The sequence below is a fragment of the Molossus molossus genome, unplaced genomic scaffold (genome assembly GCF_014108415.1).
Source record: "Molossus molossus isolate mMolMol1 unplaced genomic scaffold, mMolMol1.p scaffold_m16_p_12, whole genome shotgun sequence".
NCBI lineage: Eukaryota > Metazoa > Chordata > Mammalia > Chiroptera > Molossidae > Molossus > Molossus molossus.
In genome coordinates, this window is record NW_023425347.1 from 94550154 (window position 1) to 94575067 (window position 24914).

At 41.5% G+C, this 24914-nt stretch overlaps 1 protein-coding gene across 1 annotated transcript in view; it reads right to left on the minus strand.

The window, feature by feature from the left end:
• SPEN (spen family transcriptional repressor) overlaps positions 1–24914 on the minus strand; it is a 95307-nt gene that overhangs the window by 2443 nt on the left and 67950 nt on the right. Inside the window, exons 6-12 of the mRNA XM_036256485.1 lie at positions 24254–24405; positions 15924–16049; positions 15482–15595; positions 14149–14262; positions 13038–13138; positions 937–9151; positions 13–516 (exon numbers count right to left, since the gene is read on the minus strand). Of these exons, the coding sequence (XP_036112378.1) occupies positions 13–516; positions 937–9151; positions 13038–13138; positions 14149–14262; positions 15482–15595; positions 15924–16049; positions 24254–24405 (9326 nt within the window). The remainder of the gene's footprint in view (positions 1–12; positions 517–936; positions 9152–13037; positions 13139–14148; positions 14263–15481; positions 15596–15923; positions 16050–24253; positions 24406–24914) is intronic.

The window sequence follows — 24914 nt, forward strand, 5'->3', positions numbered from 1 at the left end:
TCCCAGGCTTACCTTCAGAAGCTGGACCATGTCCACAGGCCTCTGGGAAGTCAAGTGTGGAGAAGAATCTTGTTTGGGGGAGGGCTGGGCTTCAGTGTGCAGCAGAGCCAATCCTGGAGGGGTGCTAGGGCCAGAGGTTGTGGGGACAAACAATGGCTGCTTTGGGGCAGCCTGAGCAGGGAGAGGGCCTGGGAGGTCAGGCTTCATGGAGACAGACACAGGGGAAGGATAGGAGATCTGGCTTGTTTCTGCCTGGGTCCTTTGAACCTGGACATGAGGCTCAGCTGGTCTGTTTGCAGGTATGGTTGGGAGGCGAGGCTGCTCTACTCCTGTCTGGGTCCCCTTTGCCTCCTGGGAGACCTGAGGCATCTTGCTGCTTGGTGGCTGGCCTGGCTGGCTAAGCTGTGAGGGCTGTGTGGGCTGTACAGGCTGTGTGGGCTGGGCAGGCTGCTGGGCAGGCTGTGTAGACTGCACAGGTTTAGTGGGCTGCAAGGGCTCACCTTCAGGAGGGGGACCCTGGAGTTGGGCAGGAAGAAAAAGGGATAAGGTCAGAGTCTGTTATGCACAACACCCAGACACCAACCTACTGGCCCTGGGGCCCAGGCAGGATCAGCTGTGGGCATATCCTCTCCACTAGGCCCACGGAAGGGGCTTTAACCAGTTGGTGATGCTCAGGCATTCAGGATTGAGGGTCCTGGTAAGGGGAGCTAACATGCTCCCTCTCCCCCCACACATGCAGGCAGAAGACACCACTCTGCCTATTCCCACAAAGAGCTGCTTCCTGTGTCCCTAAGCTCCCTGTGCTGTGATCTGATCCCTTCATCCTGAAATTAAGGAAGTTTCTCTTTAAACCCACGGAAGAGTGACATACTTTAGAGACCACACTGGCACCTCAATCACTATTTGCATTGGAAGGCTGATTTGTGGTGCTCTCACCTGAGTGGGAGCCTTGGTCCGGGAAGGCAGGCCAATGGAGGCGGTGGCAGGAAACTGAGTGTGTGTGAGCTGAGCCGGGCCATGGTAGGTGCGGATGTCTCCGTATCTGTACTCCTGAAATAACTCTCCCCCACTGGAGTGTACAATCTGCACCCCGTGGGTCACCACCACAGGTGGGCTCAGAGGCAGCCCCTGGAGCTGGTTGCTGGGGGTGACTGTGAGGATTCGAGCCTCGCTGTGAGGGGTAGGGGCAGGGGCTGCTTTGGCATCTGTTGTCTTGGCAGCTTCTTTCCCTGGCTGCTGAGGGGCCTTGCTGGCTGGTGGAACCTTCACTACACCGTCTGCTGCCCGGGGCTGCTCACTGACTGCTGTCACATGGGGATGCACCATGATCCTCACATCCCGGGGCACAGTATACGGATGCAATCGATACTCAGACTGCATGACCAGCACTTCTGACTGCACGGGGGCTGCAGCTCGAGCAACAGGGAGGTGATAATGCACTTCTTCCTCTGGGGAGTGCTGGGAGGCCAGGGTGGACACACCCGCTGTGGCTGGCTGAGGTGTGCCTGCCCGCTGTGGGGCCCTGACCTCTATTTGCTGGGGCTGCAGGGGGGGCCGAGGAGAGTGAAGTGTCTCTGGCCGAATGCTGTAGGTAATGCTGGGCAGCGTAGGTGTGTTCATTCTCACTTCACCCTGGGATAGATGGCTAAGGGATACAGTCTGGGTGATGCTGTGGGGTGGCATGATGACAGACTGCTCTGGGTGTATGCTGGAGATGAACTGAGGCACAGGAATGCCTGCAGCCAGCATGACTGTGGCATTAGTGGAGAGCGCGGTGGATGTGGTGCTGCTGGGGTGGCATGCCCTTGGGAATGGGGATGGAGCAGGCCCACTGGGTCGAGGAGAATGTGCATCCGGCTTTGTGGCTGCCAAATGGGAGACAGTTCGATCTGTTGGGGTGCTGGGCCCTGAGGCGATGTGGTTTGCTTCTGCAGGCAGTTTGCTGGGCAGGGCAGGAGGGTGGTGGGGAGTGAGAGCAGACCCTAGATTAGCCGGCTGAAGGACCTTGGTCTCTATTTTGAGGGTGACAGGGTCAGCAAGCTTTTTGTTAGTGGTGACTATGCTTGGGGTAAGAACCAACTGGTTGTGAACCAGCACTGGGGATGTGTTTATGCCCTGGGTGAGAACCTTCACAGTGCCACCCTGGGTGACAGGTGTGGATACAGAGAGGTGAATGGGCTCAGGCTTCTCCAAGGACGGACGGTCGGCTTTAACAGATGAAATCACTGGAGATGCATTATATGTCTGGGCAGTTAGCACCAGAGTAGAATGGGTAGCCACATTTGCATAGCCTGAAGGAGCCTGAGGGCCTTTGGGCGGTGGCTGTGATGGTGCAACAGAATCAGGTTTGACCTGAGACTTGGATACCGACTGTTGAAATTCAATGTCCATGGCACTTGCTGGAGGGATCTGGCTAATCTTGGCGCTGATCCGCTGTGGACCTTCAGTCTTCTGTCCCGAATAGCTCAGGAGCACAACCCCTTCAGAAGTGTTCACACGCAGCCCAGTTCCAGAGCCTGAGTCTGCTGGACGCTCGTCAATCACAGACATAGACCCTGGGTGGAACCGACTGTTTTCATTAGTGTTCGATCTCTGCTTGCACTTTGCTGGTGGTGCAATCACAGCACCTGTCACAGTCACTGCACCTGTTGTTGTGGCAGTCACACCACCAGACGCAGCAGTCACTGCACCCGCTGTTACCGTCACTGCACCCGCTGTAGCGCTCACTGCACCTGCTGTAGCGCTAACTGCACCCGAAGTAGCATTCACCACGCCTGTGGCGGCATTCACTGTTCCCACAGTGGCATTCACAGGAGTGGTGAGAACATTCACTGGCCCCGTCAGAACATTCACTGGCCCCTTTAGAACATTGACGGGGCCAGCAGGAGTGTTCACCAAACCTTTCAGTGTTGTCACTGAGCCCTTCACAGGGCCTTTCAGGGTATTCACTGGGCCAGTCAGTGCATTCACTGGGACCAAGGAGACATTCACCAGGCCAGTAAGGGCGCTCACCAGGCCAGTCAAGGTTTGAGGAGCTGGTTTTGCCAGAGTTATCTTTTGCGAATTCTCCAAATCAATGCTGACAGGCATCCGGCTAATAACAGAAGTGATTTTGGGGGCAATGACCGGAGCCACCTTTTCTTTGTCAGTGGCTACTGGAACCTCTGAGGCCTGTGTGTCGGAGGCATTAGTTACTGGAGCTGCTGGTTTTTCTTCCAAAAGAGTCTTTTTAGATTCAACTGGAAGGGGCGGTGCCTCATGCAGACAAGGGGCGGCACTGACAGGTTCTGCAATGGCAGCTGTGACACTCGTCGAAGTGACGCCTGTAGCAGACACATATTTGGGGTCCATGAGAATCTTTCTCAGCGTACTGGAGCTGGTGTCAATGTCAGAGGCTTTTGTGTCTGGGGGAAGAGCTGGAGATGGGGTTGACTGAGCCTGAGGTTCCTCTTGCCTTGTGATCCATTCTGTCACCTTAGTAGGGGGACTCTGGTGTGGGATCCCCCCAGAGGTCACAGGGGGTGGGAGCTTTGCTACAGTTACAGAAGGAATTGTGGGGGTGGGTATGCTTGAATCACTGGGCGGGGTCACTGGATCACTTTCAATGATGGAATGCACCTTGAATCTGGCTTGGGGCTCATTGTCCACCAGTACTGGCTGTGAGGGAGGGAGAAGGTCTGGGAGCACAATCGTTTTGGTTGGAGTCTTTTCTTGAACAATGCTTTCTTGGGACAAATTTTCCCCAGATGGAGTCTCGCTTGGGTCAGAAGCACGTGTCTCCGAAGGAGTGGCCTGGGGCTTTTCACTCTGCTTTTCTTCCTGTGGAGTTTCTGAGGGTTGTGCCGTCGTCCCCTCATCTGTGGCAGGACTACTGCTTTGAACTTGGTTGGGTTCTGAGACATGGGTCTCTGTAGTAGCCCCTGTAGTAGCCCCCGTAGTAGCCCCTGTTTTCTTTGCATTCCGTTTGCGGCGCGATCGAGTTGTTTTCTGGCGCCCTTTGTCTTTCCGAGCAAGAGCAACTTCAGCTTCTTTTGTTCCCTTGGCTTCTGGCACTGGGTGGGAGATTTCGCTGCTATTCCCTCCAGCTTCTTTGGTATCTGCTGGGCCTGCTGAAGGATTAGGGACACTGACTGGTGGGCCAGAAGATTCTGTAGTAGCCTCAGTCTCCAAGATGCCAGATACAGCCTCATCGGTCTCAGGCTCCATTCCCTCCTCAGGAGTCTGCAGCTCTTGGGAATTGGGCTGCAGGTCTGTCTGAGATTCTGCAGGGTAAGGTGGAGGTGCTGGGAAGTTTTCTGGCTCTCCAGGAATGTCATTGATGATGGAGCCAATGGCTGCAGCCAGTTCTGTTTCACTTGCTTGGTGTGCAGGCTTGTCCCTGTCCTCTGGGGAGAGGCCCTCTGGTGCATTTGTGGCTGCTGCCTTGAAGGCCGTGGAGGTGGAGGTTTCAGTGAGCTTTTCAATGTTCTCCACGGCCTCCTCCAGCTCCATCTGCTTGGCTAACTGATTTGCTTCTGGGGATAACTTAGAGGCAGACAGGTCTTCCTTCTCTGGCTCCTTGTCTGGACCAGTTGGATCACTGTTCACCTGGGATGAAAGATCCTCCTTTGGGGGATTACCACTCTTCTCAGGGGAGACTGCCACAACCCCAGCTTCCTTCTCTATGGCCAGCCCTGCAGGGCCTGCAGCCCCAGTGGGACTGACACTGGCATCCACAGTTTTCAGATTTGCAGATTTGTCCACTGCTGACCTAGAGTTTCGAGATCTTCCTCTCTTTGACTTTGAGGTTTTTTCCGGGGCTGTTTTTTTCTCTACCACTTCCGCTGGGGATGTTTCAGGTGGATTTTTGTCTGTGCCAATTTCTTTTTTGTCACGTTTCTGTTCACTTCCTGCTTCCTCTTTATCAGCCTTAGATTTTGTGTTATTTTCTTTCACATTTACTTGGGGACTCGCCTCAGTGGTGGCCTCAGAACGTTCGGCATCAAGTTTAGGTTCATTTTTTCCCTTCTTCCCTTGTGGGCCACCAGCAGCTACTGATTTTTGGGACCTCGGGGATCTCCATCCTTCAGCTGGTTTAGGTGTTTCAACTGGATCTTTTGCCTCGGTCTCATCATCTTCTTCGGCTCGACGGCGTGTTTTTGGAGGCCTTCCCCTCCTAGGGGTAGTAGGAACTGCCACAGCCTCCTGAAGCTCCCGCTCCAATCTCTTTCTGGTCACTCTTGGTTGCTCGATGGGCTCCTTGACTGGAGAGCGGCTTTCATGATCGCCCATGGTTGCATAGACACTCCTGACATTCCGACGCCTTGTTCGGCTGAGGGGCAAACTTGGCTCAGGGTGTTCCATGTCCGTGGCTGCATTTTTAGAGGCAGTCCTTGTAATCTTCTCGGCCTCCATTTTCAACTCTAAGAGCTTCTGGGCTTCTCCCCGAGGAGAATTGGACCGCTTCAGTTTTTCCCGGTCTATCCTCTCACTCTTCCTTGTGACAGGCTTCTCAACAATACTTGTTGCAGCTGCCTGGATGGGGGTCTTAGAACGCTTACTTTTGTTTGGCTTTTTCTCTTTTGTAGCAACTGGAGGATCAACCTCTACATCTTCAGAAGCTTGAGACTGAACCTCAGGAACAACTTCAACTTTCTGATTTGCAATGGGCTCAACACTAGCAGCTGAATCTGGCTTTTCCATTTTGGGCTCGTCAGCTTCCTTAGGCTTCTGAGTCGGTTTTGAAAGTGGTTGGGTATTGTCAGGTTCTGGATCTCCACTGATCTCTACATGGGAAAATGAGGCCCCAGGAGTTGGAGGCTTGGCATCCAGATAAGGCAGCTGGTCAACTGATGAACTTTCTCCAACAACTAAAGGAGTCCTGGCAGCATCCTTCTCGGCATCCACTCCTGGGGACAAGTCTGCTTGTTTCGGTTCTTCCACAGCAATGGGAGCCACTTCAGATGCAGGTTTTGCTTCTTCTGAGACTGAGGCTGGCTCCAGGGTCTTCTCTTCTGTCACCGAAGGCAACTCTCCTGTTTTATCACCAACTGTCTTCTCTAGTGATGATGATGCTGACTCTGGAGTTACAACTATGACACAAGAAGGCCCAATTGAAGGTGGGGTTTTCAGTTCCGACTCTTTATTCTCAGAAGCAGATTCTGGGGTCTTGGGATGATCCTCTATTTCTTCCTGTTTTTCAGCCTCTTTGGGTTTTTGGTCTTTTTCTTTTTCTTTCTGTTGCATTCGTGTGAGTTCCATAAATCTACTATGGAAAAGAACCACTGGCTCTTGAATCAAATCAGTTGTGCTGTTCATTCCATCAGATGTCTGCCTCCCATATAATCTACCAGAAATGAAATCAGATTCCTCATCTTTTCTCTCTAGGTGCTGCAAGCGCTTGGAATCTTGTTCAAAGATTGAGCTGTGTAAAAAACGAGAAGCAAATAATTCTTGCCTTTCCTGTTCTTCTTCTTTATGATCATCTTTCTTATCATCCATTTTTCCTTCTGAATCAGTCCGAATTTTCTTCTTTTTCATGTACCAGGATGGAATAGGTCTTGGAGCAGAGTCAACCTTTTCTTTATCTTTGTTGTTTCGAAAATTAGCAAATCGAGAGTCCCAGTCAAGAAAAGACCAATTTTCTTCTCGAGATGAAGAGAGGGATTTAGCTCTTTCAAGCAAAGCTTTAGTGTCTGGGGTGATTGTCTTATCCAATGCAAAAGAATAAAATTTATTCCTTTCTAAAGAACTGGAGAGTCTTTCATCTCGCTCACGTAGTTTGTCTTCTCTGTCCCTCAATAAAAAAGATAATCGAGAACTTTCGTATAATGCAGATGCTCTGGGTGAGTGGGATTTGTGTTCACCATCTTCATCGGAATCAGAAGGCACCTCACCAGGTTCCAAGTCACGAACAGACCTCTTTCGAAGGCTGTCTCTCTTAATTATGCTGTTTGGGAAACTCACATCAAATCTGCTGGCATCTTGCTTCATTTGAGAGTCCCACCGATTTAGTTCATCTTCAGAATTCAAGACAGATAGCTTTATTTTGGCCATGTCTGCCATCTGTTCTCTCTTGCTGGAATCATAAGGATTAAATTTTAAGGATTCTTCTCTAACTGTTATATTAGAATAAGGGAGACCCTTTTCATCTACTTTAGGAGACCCTTTTACTGACATTAGCCTAGGAGAGCCTATGGGGTCATCTTCCTCAGGAAAGGAACCATGTCGGATACTGGGAGAACAACCAGTCCTTTCAGAATCTTCACTGATTTGGCGTGAACTTCTGTAATTCCTCTCTCTCTTGGTGCAGATATCAAAATCAACGTGATCCATCCTTCTCTTTTTGCTGGGAGGAGAGTCATCAGTGACATCTTGAGGGGGTTTACCTACCTCATGAACAAGGCTACGCCTTTCATAGTCATCTACATCTTTTTTAGGACTGCCAAACTTCTCAGACTTGGCTATTTCCATCTCCATCTGCTGTTTTCTACGACTCTGTTCCATTTGTTTTCGGTAACTCTGTGTGTAATCAATATCGATGCCAATTTTTTCTTCAGTATTTACTGAATGTGGTTTCTCTTGGCCTGATTTACATTCAAGTGCTTCATCACGAAGACTACTATAGTTTTTCCTTGTATCTTCTCTCTCTGGTCCTTGATCATCTAATAGCTGTGGCTGCTTAAGCTGTGGTTTTAAGGGAGTAGGTTTTTTTGACTGGATTTCTTGATTTTCCACAGATTCACCTACAGGTTCTCCCAGTCTTGCTTGTAGGTCTGAGATAGGCCTTGAGCCAGACCCAACAGAAACACTGACAAACTCCTGACAGTCTTTGGGGCTGGGAACAGCATTAAGTCTGTCTAGTTTGATTTTTTTAGATTCTCTTTTAAGAATTTCTTTCCTCACAGGCTTTCTCTCAGATTCCCCTTCCCTCAACAGAATGACATCTCTAGATGGCATGTCAGGCTGCTTTTTTAAAAGCATCCGAGCATCCTCCACCTCTGGACTACTTTTCTTGACTTCGGATTTTTGCCTTTCTGCTTTCAAATTGGAATCTGCAAAACGCCTTTTCCTTGCTTCGAGCTTCTCCAGATCCACAGCACTTACCCCATCAGCAGACTGCTCTGGTTTTAGGTGCTTCCTGGGTTTAAGCCTGCCTTCCTTATCTACCACTTCTATGTGGCTTGAAAGTGCCTTTTCCTTTGGCACTTTCATTCTGACAGATTCCAGTTTAGACATGTCAGATTTTACAGGCTCGATGTGAGAGACCTGAAGTTTCTGATCTAGGGCAGAAGACTTAACAGTGTCATTATCAAGCTTGGCTTTCAGCTTTTCCAAAGGAGTGTGGTCAATCACCTTCCCCTCTTTTTCTTTCACTCGAGTCAAAACCACACAAGGCATGAGATCCAAGCGGTTTTTTGCTGTTCCTTCTTTGTCAGCTTTCTCTCTGCTCAGTTTATTAGAACTCCTTGATTTTTCAGGGCTCTGTTCTCTTTCATTTTCTTGGTCTGTTTCTGAAGACTGAGAACTAGGGGAATGAACTTTTCCTTTTCGTTTCTGCTTGTCAGTTTTGTCCTTTTCCACTTTCTCCTTCCTTACTAAGCGTCTCTCTCTTTCCACTCTCTCAGGATCAAAAGTTCGTTCTTTTTCTGTCTTTTCAGTTTTTGTATAGCGTTCCAACCGAGATTTGTCAAGTTTATCATACCTTGGAGGGGAAAGTGAGCTACAGCTTCCACTCCGGTCTGAGGACCGGCTGTAAATCCTCCTCTCAGAATCACTTGGCAATCTATCTGACTGTGAGGGAGATGTTCCTGGACTCTGTGGGCGTCGCAAGTGCACTGGACTCTGACTGCGATCAATTGGCCTCCTCTCATGGTCTCTGTCCCGGTCAGAATCAAATCTTTCGCGTTCTCTTTCTCGTTCCCGTTGCCTGTAACTGTATTCCCGAATATCTTGTTCATAAGGATCACTTCTATAATCCCTGTATTCCCGAGGATCATCATAATATCGAGATTCATAATAGTCTCCCTGGTAAGTTTCCCATTCTGAATAAAATTCTCTCCCTCGAGCTGGATAGTCCCGTCTGGAATCCTCAGTGTATGTGCCTGGAGTACGAACATTTTCATAATATGTTCGATCTTGGCTGTAGTCATAAGATCCCCTTCGTTCCTCTCTGCAAAAAAACACACACAAAAAATATCAGTTCTTTTGTTTCCTCATCATTTATACATTAAATCATACATATAAGATTACAAAGTCCTGCTTCTAAAAATCCTTGCCATTTTTTAGTCATTAGTTAGTCCTATACTGTCCAATACTGTAGACACCAGCCACAAGTGGCTACTGAGAACTTGATATCTGGCTAGCCTCAATTGACATGTGAGTATAAAATATACACTGGAGCCCTGGCCGGTTTGGCTCAGCGGTTGGAGGGTCGGCCTGTGGACCAGAGAGTTCCGGGTTTGGTTCCCACTGGGGGCACGTACCAAAAAAAAAAAAAAAAAAAAAAATACACTGGATTAGGTAGATTTAATTTTTTTTTTAAAAAAAGAAACTGCAATAATTATTTTAGATTGATTATATACTGAAATGATACTATATTTTAGATATGTTGAGTTAAGTAAAATAAATTTCACTTATTCTTTTTACTTTTTTTTATCCTCACCCGAGGACATTTTTCCATTTTTTCTTCAGGTAGAGTGGGAGGGAGGGAGAAGGGGGGGGGCGGGGGAGAGAGAAACATTGACGTGAAAGGGACACATCGAGTGACTGCCACCTGCACGACCAACCAGGGCCGGGGACAAACTGCAACCGATGTACGCACCCCTAACGGAACCTGAACCCGAGTCTCTCTGGACCACAGGCCGACGCTCTAACCACTGAGCAAAACCGGCCAGGGCTCTTTTTACTTTTTAATGTGACTACTAGAAAATTTAAAACCACATTATGTTTCTATTGGACAGCAGTGGTTCAACCCTCTTTATTCCTTTAGTATTGGCTATCGTGACTTATATTAAGCACTAGTATTAAAGGGTATCACATCCCCATATTTCTAAGCCTTTCATAATTACTTTTCTGCCAAAAGATATTCTTACCACACAACTTGGGAAACAAATACACTATGTTCCTGACATAGTAAATATTTAAGGGAATAAATTAAATACTACTTTTAAACTGTAAGCGTTTATGAAAATAGGTCACCATTTGCATTCCTGAGCTGAACTATCATTAGAGGAAAAGCATTTTTTTTTCATTCTTTTATCAACTATTCAGTGAGATGACTTCCTTCCATTCTATGAGAAAAGTAAAGACCCTTAAGTTCTATTCAAGCATCCTCCCTCTCTGGACTACTTTTCTTGAACTTCTGATTTTCCAGCAGCACTGCCATCTGAAACCAAATGGGGCAAAACTGGGTCACAGTGAAGTCCCACACCCTCCTGCCTCCTACTCGGAGATAAACTCTATTCAACAGGGATTAAATAACCATGGGTAAGAACCAAAGAACAAAGCTGGAGCCAGATCATCAGTAAAAATGAGTGAATGCAAGTAATGATATATAAAAATTAACATCCACAAAATATTATCCAACCCTCACAAGACACTGTCCTTTGAAAAATATTTATTAAACACAAAGAAGATCTAAATGGATTTTTTATGTCTTAGGTACCAGTAGACCATCAACACTTCTCACTCAATTATGGGTAAGAATTCCTGTGAGCACTTAAAAGTATTAACAGTAACTTCAAACTGAACCAAAGATCAAGAACTTTTTTCTCTCTCTACAGATACACACATTCTGTCGCATATGTATGCGAACGGAGGCACACATACACACTACTGACAAAGAAGAACCTTGTATCAAGACTAATTTTCTGGAGGACTGTTGATTTTTGACCATTTGGAATGTGGATTCCAAACTACTAGTGAAAAAACATCAAAAAGGTTGAGCTTTGTCCTCAGGGGCTGGTGTAGGCTCAGCTGGTTAGGCACTGTCCCATGTATCAAAAGGTGGTGGGTATAATTCCCAGAAAGGGCACATGCCTGGGATGCGGGCTTGATGCCTGGCAGGGGGAGTACAGGAGGCAACTGATTGATGTTTCTTTCTCTCTTAAAAAAAAAAAAAAAGCCCTGACCGATTTTGCTCAGTGATTAGAACATCAGCCCACGGACCAATGAGTCACGGGTTCGATTCCGATCAAGGGCGAATACCTTGGTTTCGTTCGTCCCTGGCCTTGGTCGGGTCGTTCGGGAGGCAACCAGTCAATGTGGTTCTGTCATATTGATGTTTCTCTCCCTACCCCCCACCCTTCTACTCTATCTCATAAAAAAATTAAAAAAAAAAAAAAAATCAAGAAAAAAAGTTTTTTTTTAAAAAAAGGTTGAGGTGCCCTGGCTGGTTTGGCTCAGCAGTTAGAGCATTGGCCTGCGGACCAGAAAGTCCCGGGTTCAGTTCCCGCTAAGGGGCTCGTACCTCAGTTGTAGTTTGTCCCCGGCCCTGGCTGGGGTTGTGTGGGTGGCAACCACTCGATGTGTCTCTCTCACATCGATGTTTCTCTTTCTCCCTCCTGCTCTATCTGAAGATAAATGCAAAAATGTCCTTGGGTGAGGATTTAAAAAAAAAAAAAAAAGGTTTGAGCTTTTGGGAATTGCTGTGGGGGACATTTTTTATTTAAAAAACCTCACCAACTGAGGATCAAACCTTGCAGTCCTGGTATGTGCTCTGACTGGGACTCAAACCCACAGCCATTTTGGTGTACAGTACTATGCTCCAACCAACTGAACCACTGGCCGTTGGAGCATCGTACTGTATACCAAAATGGCTGTGGGTTTGATTCCCAGTCAGAGCACATACCAGGACTGCAAGGTTTGATCCTCAGTTGGTGAGCATATGAGAGGCAACTGATCAATATTTCTGTTTCACATCAATGTTTCTCTCTCTCTCCCTAAAATCAATAAAAAGACATATCCTCGGATGAGAATTAAAGACCTTACAAGTTATTCAATGAAAATGACTCAAAAAAATATACACCTTCCATGATTTAAATTAAAATGAAGTGGCAAAAAAAGAGAGTGCATTCAACAGGTTTCTGGCAGCCTGATCAAGATTTGGCTTCATCCTTGTCAAAAAGCCTTTTATATTTGAATTTGAATGTTTAAAGGCATTTTTCACACACAGGCTTTTTTGTTTGTTTGTTTAACACAAACAAAAGTGGAGAAATAGTGGTGATATTCCAGAAGACTTAATCTCCTAGATATGTTTGGACAAACAGCTTCATCATATGGATGATAATTTCTAATTTCAATGTGATCAGGTATTGAAGAATCTGGTGACATTGTGTTAAGATGTTTTAATATATTCAGTCTAAAAAAGAATCAATCAATCATCAGTTTGGGGGCAGTTTTAAGCTAACGTAAATGATGTGATTCAGACTGTGAGGTCTTAAATGATTCCAAACTGTATAGGTTCTTATAAGCAGCATGGAAAAAAAAATCAAATACTATATACCATGACTGACTGAAAAATTGAACAAGGGGAAAATAAGGTTTACTTTTTACATTGCCAAAGTTAGCAATTTATATGTTTTGGCTTACTGAGTCACAAAATATTTGAGAGATCTGAATTTAAAACAAAGCTCTTAATAGTGTTTTGAAAGTTGTTTTTTTTTTTAATTAACTGTATGAATACATGCATGTTGACAACCTGGATATTATCATTATTAAATATACTGGGCATTTAATAGTTTATAATGTACTTCAACATATTATTATATTCAATTTAAAACTGTATAGCAGAATGATCTATACATATAATGTGGCAAAACAGTGACTTTCAAACTGCAGGAGTAGTTATCTGGTTACCCCAAACTCCCATGAGCCACATGGAAACTGGCTTCATAAAAATAAACTTGTGTTTCTGTATGAAGGGATAGAAGGGAAGAGTTTTTCTGAAATAAAAGTAGAAATAAGGGATAAAAAATAAAATTTAATATCATCTAAATTTTATGTATTAGAAATTTTTAAAATCAAGCTATGCTGATTGATAGCTTTAAAATACATACCTTCTTTCCATTAACATTTCATAAAAGTCTCTGATATCTTGACCAGATTTTTCCATACAGTGATAAAATGCCAGTTGACTTTCCCGATTTGCAAAATCCACCTTAAAAAAAGAAAAAGAATAGCAGGTGTTTGTTTCAAGTTTCAGATTTGAATAAAAAGTGTTACCAAATTTTTTTTATTCTTCCCCAAATAGCCCTCTGTATAAATTTCAAGAAACAAAAACCTTTCTCAATTAAGAGAAAGAGCACTCATAACTGAAACTATATTGTTAATCTGAAATCTCTTAAATTCTATACAAATCTTGATAAAAAATTATAAAGTTCGAGAACCCAATCCTGAAGATGTGGGAAAAGCAAAATGGAAAACTGAAATAGTACCTAGCAGGATTCTAGGTTGTCAATTAAATAACCAGATCAACTAAATCCAGCAATTTCTGTTGTGCATACATTTGCTGGAACCATAGTTAGAACATAAAATAAACTACTGAAGAACATTTAAACTTTACTCATAGCTGGGCCTCAGAGTTACTAAAAAGCATAAAATACCCACCATCTATCAATATCACTTTTTTCTATCAATATCTGTTTCGAAAAGACTTATTTCAATCTAATCATCATAGCTATTAACATTTATAAATTCCTTCAAGCTATCATAAACAAAAGTTTTTAAACAAAACACCAGACAAAATATTTTGCTTTCAGTATTTACCCACTCTTTAGGAGAGGAGGAAAGAAGAAGAGAGGATCATTCAGGAAGTTAAACTGACTGACACTTCGAGCTCCTGGGTATGCAGATACCCACAGGTGACTGTGGGCCACCCTGCACCAAGAGTATACACATGACCATCAGGTACCCAGGATGAAGAGAAGTACAGTTTCTTGAATGACAGGATTTTTAGGGAATGTTCTATGCCTAATAGCTTAAAAGACTCTGTGCCCTCAGGTAGCCAAATATAAAAACTGTAATATCTTCCTTAAAAATTGAGGCCATACAAGGCATATCATGTAACCCACTCTCCTTGCTGGCCACCTAAAAAATGCCAGTAATTAAGAGGGCGGGATATGAATATGATTTTTTTTTTTTGCTTCTGTTTAAAGTCATTCTGCACACCTTAATTTTATTCCCACCGATTTTCCTCCCCTTGGTCTCTTTTACAGCTGCTTGTGCATATTCAATTTCATTGTATATAACCAGGGCCATGCCTTTTAAGCGGTCAAACACCACCTGTAAAAAACAACAAAGAGGGAGAGCCTCATTCACTAAACTTAGTGTCAGTTCCAACCAAATCCTAAGTCACAAGGACACTGCCACAAAAAAATATACCTACATACATTTTATTCTAGAAAAAATCTCAGGCTTTTCTTGATGATACATATTGTAGTGAAAACAATAAAATGTGCAGGGACTGTTTAGAATCATGGCTATTGTGGCTTGAAGTATATTATCCTTTATTTTGTTTTTCTGTACTTTACTTTATTTTCCATGTTGACTGAATACTGTACTATACAGTAAGTTTTCACTTAATGTTGTCAATAGATTCTGTGACTTTAAGCAAAATGACATATAATAAAACCAATTTTACCACAGGTTAATTGCTATAAATGAGTGTTAAGTTCCTACAGCATCTCATCAACATTGTAACAAAGTGACATTGAACAAAATGATGTTATCTGAGGACCTGCTATATTTAAGTAAGCATTATTCTAGTTTTGGCTCAAATAAATCAATACCCTTGGCAGAGAGAAAAAAATGTAAAGAGTACTGAATCAACAAAAAATGTTAGTGATTCTTGGTCATAAGTGGCACTTACCATCTTAAAGATGCTGGATTTTTATTTACACTAGCAGTCTTTAGTATGTGTATTTATCCAAACAACAAAAACTACATTTAAAGAAATGTCAAAATTATGCAACATGTCCACCACAGTATAAATCTGCTTCTAAGGTGTTAAAAGCTTTACCTTTACATGATGGAATGGGGCCAGAGACCCTTTTCCTGTTATGTTTGTGGGTGTGTTACATAAACATTGATTAGATGAATATTCTGTTGTGTGACTGCCCCTTTAAAGTTATCATTTTTTTAAAAATCAAGTCTAATTACATATTAGTGTAAACGTGAACAATTATATAATTAGACTAACTTTAATGTGATAAAATTATTAAAATCTCTAAGAAACATTCTATTTAACAGTATTATGCATAATAGCTTCAAAGTTAATCATCGCAGCTGGTTCAAAATAGTTTTTCAAAATACTCATATCATAAACTAACATAGATAAGATGCATATGCCCTTCTGAGCCAAATTTTGGGAAAGAGAATTTGAATGTATGAGTTATTAAACAGAAGAAAAAGTTAGCACTAGAAATTGAGACTAAAAGGACAGAATATCAAGAAAAGGGAGTCAGAACTACCTTTAAACTACATACCAGAACCTCCCACCTACCTTTATCACAGGCCCATATCGGCAGAAATGTCGTGTTAAATACTGATCCGACACATTTGCAGAAAGCCCATCTAACCACACGCAGTTTGTAGGCATGCTCTTTCCAAAACCCAGCTGAATATAAAAGGTAAAATTTGTCGTTAAAGTCACCAATTATTAAACTACAGAATTCTGAGAAAACCTGTCTTCTGTAGGAATCTTGTCAAATCAACATTTCAAGTGAAAATAATTTGGTTAAGTAAAAATTTACAAAAATAGTAATCCTGCCTAAATAAGAATCTTAATTCAGATTCTAAAACAACAGGATGAAGATGTAGAAGTGTACCACCCTTTATGGTTATCTAACTATATTGCTGAAATTTTAAATAATCAGACATATGCAATAAAACCTCCAAATCTTAAAAATTGTTAACAGTATAATAACTTTAGCAAATTCCTTTACCTTGAGGCGATTATTTCCAAGGTATTCCCCATCCATCTTCTTAATAGCCTTACAAACGCTGGCAATATCACAGTATTGCAAGAACGCATACTGAGGAACTCCGTTTACTTTTTTAATATCAATATCCTGAAAAGGCCAATGGATGCCACTTAGTGATACAAGAAAACAATCAGAAATTTATTTTCAACAAGAAAATAAATCAGAATAAACCAAGTCCATATGAGGTATATATTTTTCAAAATAGTCATATTACCAAAAATCATCTTCTCAGTTAAAATTGTACATCTTTATGAAACTGTAAACTGTCTACAAAACTATACAACAGCATTTGTAATCACTAACCATGAAATCTTTCTCATGTGAAGCTCTGAAGAAAAGCAACTGCACTGCACCTCAAAATTTGATATTTAAAAATCTACAACACCGCCCCAGCCAGTTTGGCTCAGTGGCTGAGCGTTGGCCTGCAGACCAGAGAGAACCAGGTTCGATTCCCACTAGGAACACGTACCACAAAAACAAACAAACAAACAAACAAACGACTAAGTTAAAAAAACAACAACTACAATACCTGCCTTAAAAAATATATAATAAAGGAAAGGCAGCTTATTTAATAAAAACCTAAAAAATAATTCCCTTCTACAGTATTTAAAGTCCTTACTAGGGACAAGCCATTTAAAATATAATATCTGGCCCAGCTGGTGTGGCGCAGTGGTTGAGTGTCAACCCATGAACCAAGAAATCGCCTGTTTAATTCCCACTCAGGGCACATGTCCAAGTTGTGGGCCTAATCCCCAGTGGGGGGCACGCAGGAGGCAGCCAATCGATGTGCTTTCTCATCGATGCTTCTTTCTCCCTCTCCCTTCCTCTCTCTAAAATCAATAAAGAAAAAAATTTTTTTATAAATATATAATATCTGTGTTGTGGGTGGGTGGATGAAGGGATTAAGCAAAAAAAGAAAAGAGAAAGAGAACTTACAGACATAGACAACAGTGTGGTGACTGCAGGGTTTAGGGGGTAGGTGGAGGTGGAAGAGAGCATAGAGGGAATAAATGGTGATAGAAAAAATAAAGTAAAAGCTAAAAAAATAGTAATATCTGAGAAGAGTAGGAATAACAAATATATCAAGTTTTCAAAAGTGATTTAAAATATGCAATTCTAAATTAGAAGACTCATTCTATCAGTGTATCTCACTGAAATAAGCCTGGAGGTGATAGATAAATATGTTAATAATCTCTCACATCCAGTATGAGTAGATATATAAATGCCTAAACTATTTTGTAAAAATGCATCAGAACACCATCCCTGGATTAAAGAAAAACTCTATAAAGGAACACCACCATCTCTTTGGAATGCTTGAAACCTGTAGTCACTCCTGACACTTGGTCCTGCCTAGTTAGAGGATGTGGTTAAAAAAACAAAAAAAACAAAACCTAGCTTACACAGGAGAAGGTCCAGAGAAACCAGACACTTGTAGGGCAAAACTCTGATGTAAACAATAATCACCTGAGCCATATTTGCAAAGTAAGTATTATAATTATCTAAGCCTCTTTAAGGGGCACAAGCCAATAATCAAAACATGAAATAGCAAAATGAATAATATATTTAAAAGTTGTTTGATGAGTTCTGTAAAAAAGTAATAATTTATAGTCAAATTGTTGTAAGTAATGGTAAACCCAAAACTCATCAAGTAACCTCAACTGCTGGCCTCCAGGCAAAAAGCTAGAGGATAACAGTACCTTTCCTGGGCTAGCAACTTTAACCAGGAAAGTAAGACTTGACTGTGGTGTTTAACGTGGGTCCTCCCTCGCTCATCTAAACACAGGAGAGGGAGCCACAAACAGCAGAACACCAACACCCAAGGGAAAACTTGACAGGCTCCAAAGTCCAAAGTGATAGCCAAAATGGTGAAACACAGAAACAGAAGCCAAATGAAAGAGCAAGAGACCTCCACCGAAGATGAGATCAATGTGGAACAATTAGGCATGTTAACAAAGCTAGAATTCAGAGCCATGATCTTGAGGAAGCTGAACAGCATGAGTAAGGACATAGGGACACTGAAAATAAGCCAACTGGAAATTAAAAACCATCAAGAAGAGATAAAAAATGACATATCAGAAATGAAAAACACATTGGAAGGTTTAAACAGCAGAGTAGAGGAAGCTGAGGACCGGATCAGTGAATTAGAAGACAGGGTAGAAAAAATCAACCAGTCAGAAAAACAAAAGGAAAAAACTATTAAAAAACAGGAAGACAGCTTAAGAGAACTGTGGGACAACTGGAAACATAATAATATTCGCATCATAGGAGTCCCTGAAGAAGAAGAAAATGAGAAAGGGATAGAGAATATATTAAAAAAAAAAATAGTGACAGAAAACTTTCCTAATTTGGTGAAGGAAGAAGGCATTCAAGTTCAAGAAGCACAGAGAGTCCCAAGTAAGAAGAACCCAAACAGGCCCACACCAAGACACATAGTAACTAAAATGCAACAAATTAAAGACAAAGAGAGAATCCTAAAAGCAGCAAGAGAGAAGCAACAGGTTACCTACAAAGGAAACCCCATAAGGCTCTCAGCTGACTTCTTACAGGAAACACTACAGGCCAGAAGGGAATGGCATGAAGTGATCAAAGTCATGAAAAACAAGAATCTGAATCCAAGACTACTCTACCCAGCAAGGCTATCATTCAAAATAGAAGGTCAAATAAAGAGCTTCCCAGACAAAAAAAGGCTAAGGGAATACATTAGCACCAAACCAGCACTGCAAGAAATGTTAAAAGGACTGCTGTAATTAGCAGTAGAAATGGGAAGAAAAATAGAACCACACTAAACAAAAATGGCAATAAATAAGCACATATCAATAATCACCTTAAATGGATTGAATGCTCCCATAAAAAGACACAGAGTAGCTGATTGGATAAGAAAGCATGACTCGCCCTGGCCAGTTTGGCTCAGCGGTTACAGCATTGGCCTGCGGTCCGGGGAGACCCGGGTTCAGTTCCCGCTAAGGGCATGTACCTCGGTTGCAGTTTGTCCCCGGCCCTGGTTGGTCGTGTGGGTGGCAGCCACTCGATGTGTCCCTTTCACATCGATGTTTCGCTCTCTCTCTCTCTTCCTCTCTCTCCCTCCCACTCTATCTGAACAAAAAATGGAAAAATGTCCTCGGGTGAGGATTAAAAAAAAAAAAAAGCAAGCATGACTCATCTATATGTTGTTTACAAGAGACCCACCTCACAACAAAAGACTCACATAGGTTGAAAGTGAAGGGATGGAAAAAAATTTTCCAAGCAAATGGAAAGCAAAAAAAAGCTGGGGTAGCAATTCTCATATCTGATAAAATAGATTTCAAAATGAAGACCATAACTAGAGACAAAGACGGCCACTACATAATATAGAAAGGATCTATCCAACAGGAAGATATAACCTTGATAAACATATATGCACCCAATATAGGAGCACCAAAATATATTAAAAATCTTCTGGAGGACTTCCAAGGAGAAATCGACAACAATACAATCATAGCAGGGGACTTCAACACCCCGTTGACAGCACTGGATAGATCCGCTAGGCAAAAAATTAGCAAGGAAACAGAGACTCTAGATGAAGCACTAGACCAAATGGATTTAATAGATATCTACAGAGAATTATACCCCAAAACTACAGAATACACATTCTTCTCAAGTGCACATGGGACATTCTCAAAGATAGACCACATGATAGGACACAAACTAAATCTCTACAAGTTCAAGAAGATTGAAATCATATCAAGCATCGTCTCAGATCACAATGGCATGAAACTAGAATCAACTGCAACAAGAACATGCAAAGACATTTCAACACATGGAGGCTAAATAGCATGTTATTAAACAATGAATGGGTCACTGAGGAGATCAAGGAAGAAATTAAAAACTTCCTGGAAACCAATGAAAATGAACACACAACAACACAAAATCTATGGGATGCAGCGAAAGCAGTTCTGAGAGGGAAGTTCATAGCACTACAGGCCTACCTCAAAAAACAAGAAAAATTTCTAATTGACTGTCTAACCTCACAACTTAAAGAATTAGAAAGCAAACAAAAAGAAAACCCCAGAGCAAGTAGAAGGAAGGAAATAGTAAAGATCAGAGCAGAAATAAATGACATAGAGACCAAAAAAACAATTCAAAGGATCAATGAAAAAAAGAGCTGGTTTTTCGAAAAGATAAACAAGATTGATGGACCCTTAGCTACACTCACCAAGAAACAAAGAGAGAGAACCCAAATACACAAAATCAGAAATGAAAGAGAAGTAACAACTGACACCACAGAAATACAAAAGATCGTTAACAACTACTATGAACAACTATATGGCAACAAATTCAACAATCTAAGCGAAATGGACAAATTTCTAGAAACACACAGTCTCCCAAAACTGGACCGGGAAGAGATAGAAAACTTGAACAGACCAATAACAACTACAGAAATTGAAGAGGTAATCAAGACTCTCCCAGCAAACAAAAGCCCAGGCCCAGATGGCTTCACAGGGGAGTTTTACCGAACATTCAAAAAAGAACTAACACCCATTCTCCTCAAACTATTTCAAAAACTTCAAGAGGAAGGAAGACTTCCAAACACGTTCTATGAGGCCAGCATAATTCTAATTCCAAAACCAGAAAAAGACACTACGAAGAAAGAAAACTACAGGCCAATATCCCTGATGAACATAGATGCCAAAATCCTGAACAAAATATTAGCAAATCGGATCCAGAAATACATAAAAAAAATTATTCACCATGACCAAGTGGGATTCATTCCAGGGATGCAAGGCTGGTACAATATTCGCAAATCAATAAATGTGATACACCACATAAATAAAATGAAGAATAAAAACCACATGATCATATCAATAGATGCTGAAAAAGCATTTGACAAAATCCAGCATCCATTTCTGATAAAAACGCTCAGCAATGTGGGAATAGAGGGATCATATCTCGACATAATAAAGGCCATATATGAAAGACCTACAGCCAACATCATACTCAATGGACAGAAACTAAAAACATTTCCATTAAGAACAGGAACAAGACAGGGATGTCCACTTTCGCCACTCTTATTTAACATTGTACTGGAAGTCTTAGCCACAGCAATCAGACATGAAGAAAAAATAAAAGGGATCCAAATTAAAAAGGAGGAAGTGAAACTGTCATTATTTGCAGATGACATGATATTATACATAGAAAACCCTAAAGACTCCATCAAAAATCTACTAGACTTAATAAATGAATTTGGCAAAGTAGCAGGATACAAAATTAACGTCAAGAAATCGACGGCATTCTTGTACACCAATGATGAACTCACAGAAAGAGAAACTGAAAAAACAATCCCATTTACCATCGCACCAAAAAAATTAAGATACCTAGGAATAAACTTAACCAAAGAAGTAAAGGACCTATTTGCAGAAAACTACAGGTCATTGGAAAAAGAAATAGAGGAAGATATAAAAAAGTGGAAGCACATACCCTGTTCATGGATTGGAAGAATTATCATCATTAAAATGTCCATCATTAAAATATCCAAAGCAATCTATAGATTCAATGCAATCCCCATCAAAATACCAACGACATATTTCATAGAACTAGAACAAATACTTCAAAAGTTCATATGGAACCAAAAAAGACCCCGAATAGCCACAGCAATCTTGAAAAAGAAGGACAAAGTAGGTGGAATCACAATACCAGATATCAGGTTGTACTACAAAGTGACTGTAACCAAAATAGCCTGGTACTGGCACAAGAACAGGCATATAGACCAGTGGAACAGAACTGAAAACCCAGAAATGGACCCAAGGCAATACGCTCAATTAATATTTGACAAAGGTGGCAAGAGCATACAGTGGAGTAAAGACAGCCTCTTTAATAAATGGTGTTGGGAAAATTGGACAGCTACATGCAAAAAAATGAAACTAGACCATCAACTTACACCATACACAAAAATAAACTCAAAATGGATAAAAGACTTAAATGTGACCCGTGAATCCATAAAAATTCTAGAAGAAAATGTAGGCAACAAAATTTCGAACATCATACGGAGCAGAATTTTCACTGATAAGGCAACAGAAACAAAGGAAAAAATGAACACATGGGACTACATCAAACTAAAAAGCTTCTGCACAGCAAAAGAAACAATCATCAAAATGGAAAGGCAACCCACTGTATGGGAGAACATCACTGCCAATGATGTATCAGATAAGGGGTTAATTTCCAATATATATAGAGTGCTCATACAACTCAACAAAAGGAAGACAAAGAACCCAATTAAAAAATGGGCAGAGGAGCTGAATAGACACCTCTCCAAACAGGACATACAAATGGCCAAGAGACATATGAAGAAATGCTCAACATCACTAATCATCAGAGAGATGCAAATTAAAACAACAATGAGGTATCACCTAACATCTGTCAGAATGGCCACCATCAACAAATCATCAAACAACAAGTGTTGGCGAGGGTGTGGAGAAAAGGGGACTCTAATACACTGCTGGTGGGAATGCAGACTGGTGCAGCTGCTATGGAAAACAATATGGTGTTACCTCAAAAAATTAAAAATTGAACTTCCATTTGACCCAGTGATCCCACTGCTAGGAATATACCCTAAGAAGCCTGAAACACCAATCAGGAAGAATATATGTACCTCCATGTTCATAGCAGCACTATTTACAATAGCTAAGATCTGGAAACAGCCCAAGTGTCCGTCAGTAGACGAATGGATAAAAAAGCAGTGGTACATATACACAATGGAGTACTATGCAGAGGTAAGAAAGAAAGATCTCTTATCCTTTGAGACGACATGGAGGGACCTGGAAAGTATTATCCTAAGTGAAATAAGCCAAGCAGAAAAAGACAAATACCACATGATCTCACTTATATATGGAATATAATGAACATAACAGTCTGAGGAATACGGTCTCACTTATATATGGAATATAATGAACATAACAGTCTGAGGAATACGGTAGACCCAGAAACATGAAAGTAGGGCACAGACTGACATCCCTCAGAAGAGGGGGTTGGGGGGTGGGAAGAGATAAACCACAGAACTTATATGCATGTATGCATGACCAATGGACATGGACAACTAAGCCGGGGACAGGGCGGGGGTGGGGTGGGGAGGGGGTGCCAATGGGGTAAAAAAGGCGAAATATCTGTAACAAAACAAAAAAATTGTACCTATTTTTCTGTCAGATCAGCCAAAAAATATATTTTTTGGTGGGCCACAGAATTTTAATAATTAGTTTATGGGTGCCATGAGATGAAAAAGGTTGAAAATTGCTGGTGTATAAGATAGATGGGTAGACAGACAAAAGGACATACACACATCTGAAAGATTATATCCCTATCCAAAACATTTTAAAACTCTCCAAAGTACAAATATATTAGAGCAATTTCTTTACTGTTATTAATATAAAGAAAGTCTAGTAAAGCAAGAAGTAATTGCCCTATTTTTTCAACCACAAAACAAAATAGTACATTCCAAGGGCTGTGACCAAAGCAATTTCACTATAAACTGGCTCAAGTTTTGAGTCACAGGGAACAGAAAAAACTTTCTACTCCTAAATCTAACTATGACTTGCATAATATAAAAAGTGATTCTAATTAAAATTTCAAAATAGAACTGAGTTTCCAGCATGACATTAGTAATCCCCAAGGCACTTTCTGATGAGCACTGTGGTAACACAATAATCATACACTAATCTGCTGCTTCTTTCTTACAAACATGTTTTCTCTTCTAGATCTCCCTTTCGATTCACAGGATTAGAGATGGCATTGAAACAGCACCCAATAGGAAAAGAAAGTTAGAAAAAATGGATAGGAAAATATATATGTAAACAAAATGAAGACATATATATTATATATTTTTACATACACATAAACACTCTACAATGGGTTTTGCTAGACATCTTTTAGCAGGAATTAAAAACACATAGGACAGCCCTGGCCAGTTTTGCTCAGCGGTTAGAGCGTCGGCCTGCGGTCTGGAGAGACCCGGGTTTGGTTCCCGCTAAGGGAATGTACCTCAATTGCAGTTTGTCCCCGGCCCTGGTTGGATCATGCGGGAGGTAGCTACTCGATGTGTCCCTTTCACGTCGATGTTTCTCTCTCTTCCTCCCTCTCTCCCTCCTGCTCTATCTTAACAAAAAATGAAAAATGTCCTCGGGTGAGGATAAAAAAAACACATAGGACAAATGAGAAAAACATTCATTACATCATCTAAATATCACCTTTCCAAATATAATCTACACTATACTTTGTCTTATAAAAAAGATCTAAAACTGTTTTTATTGTAAAAAGCAACATACCACAATTTCACCAAAGCGCTGGAAGATGTTGCGAAGGTCATGATAAGTAGTGGTTTTTTCAAGGTTGCCAATAAAGAGGGTTCTTGTTGCTTTGGGGTGAAATTCATCTATCCTTTCATCCAAAGGGCGAAATTCATTTTCACTTTCTGTTTCTATCAGTGGGATGGGGCAGAGTAAAAAGAGAAGACAGTGTTTTGATATGTATTTATATATTATGGGGAAAACTTACATGTAAGAAAGTAAATCTCTGAAACATTAGATTTTAGTACTCATACAATCTGAAAAATTATACACACCTTCAGAAATAGCTGCCTCTTGTTAACTCCAAAGCAAAAGAGGAATACAAAGGCTAATGAACTTGTCCCAAAAAGTAGGAGGAAGTAATACTTTGATCTTTAAAATAGAAGAGTGGACTGAATTTCAATTTGCTAAGGTGATTTGTTTAAAAACTAATTACTAACAGAAACAGATTTTAAACCCCAGCAAAAATGATAATTATTTTAGCCTAATCTTAGGTTCCAAAATTATGTAGCAGGCTCTCAATGTGGAGTATAAAACTATACATAAAACTCGGCTAAAAACAGTCCAGCTTCATTATTTACTTTCAACATTTTATAAAATATTCAGACTTTCATTTGTCACACTAATCTACATAACCCAA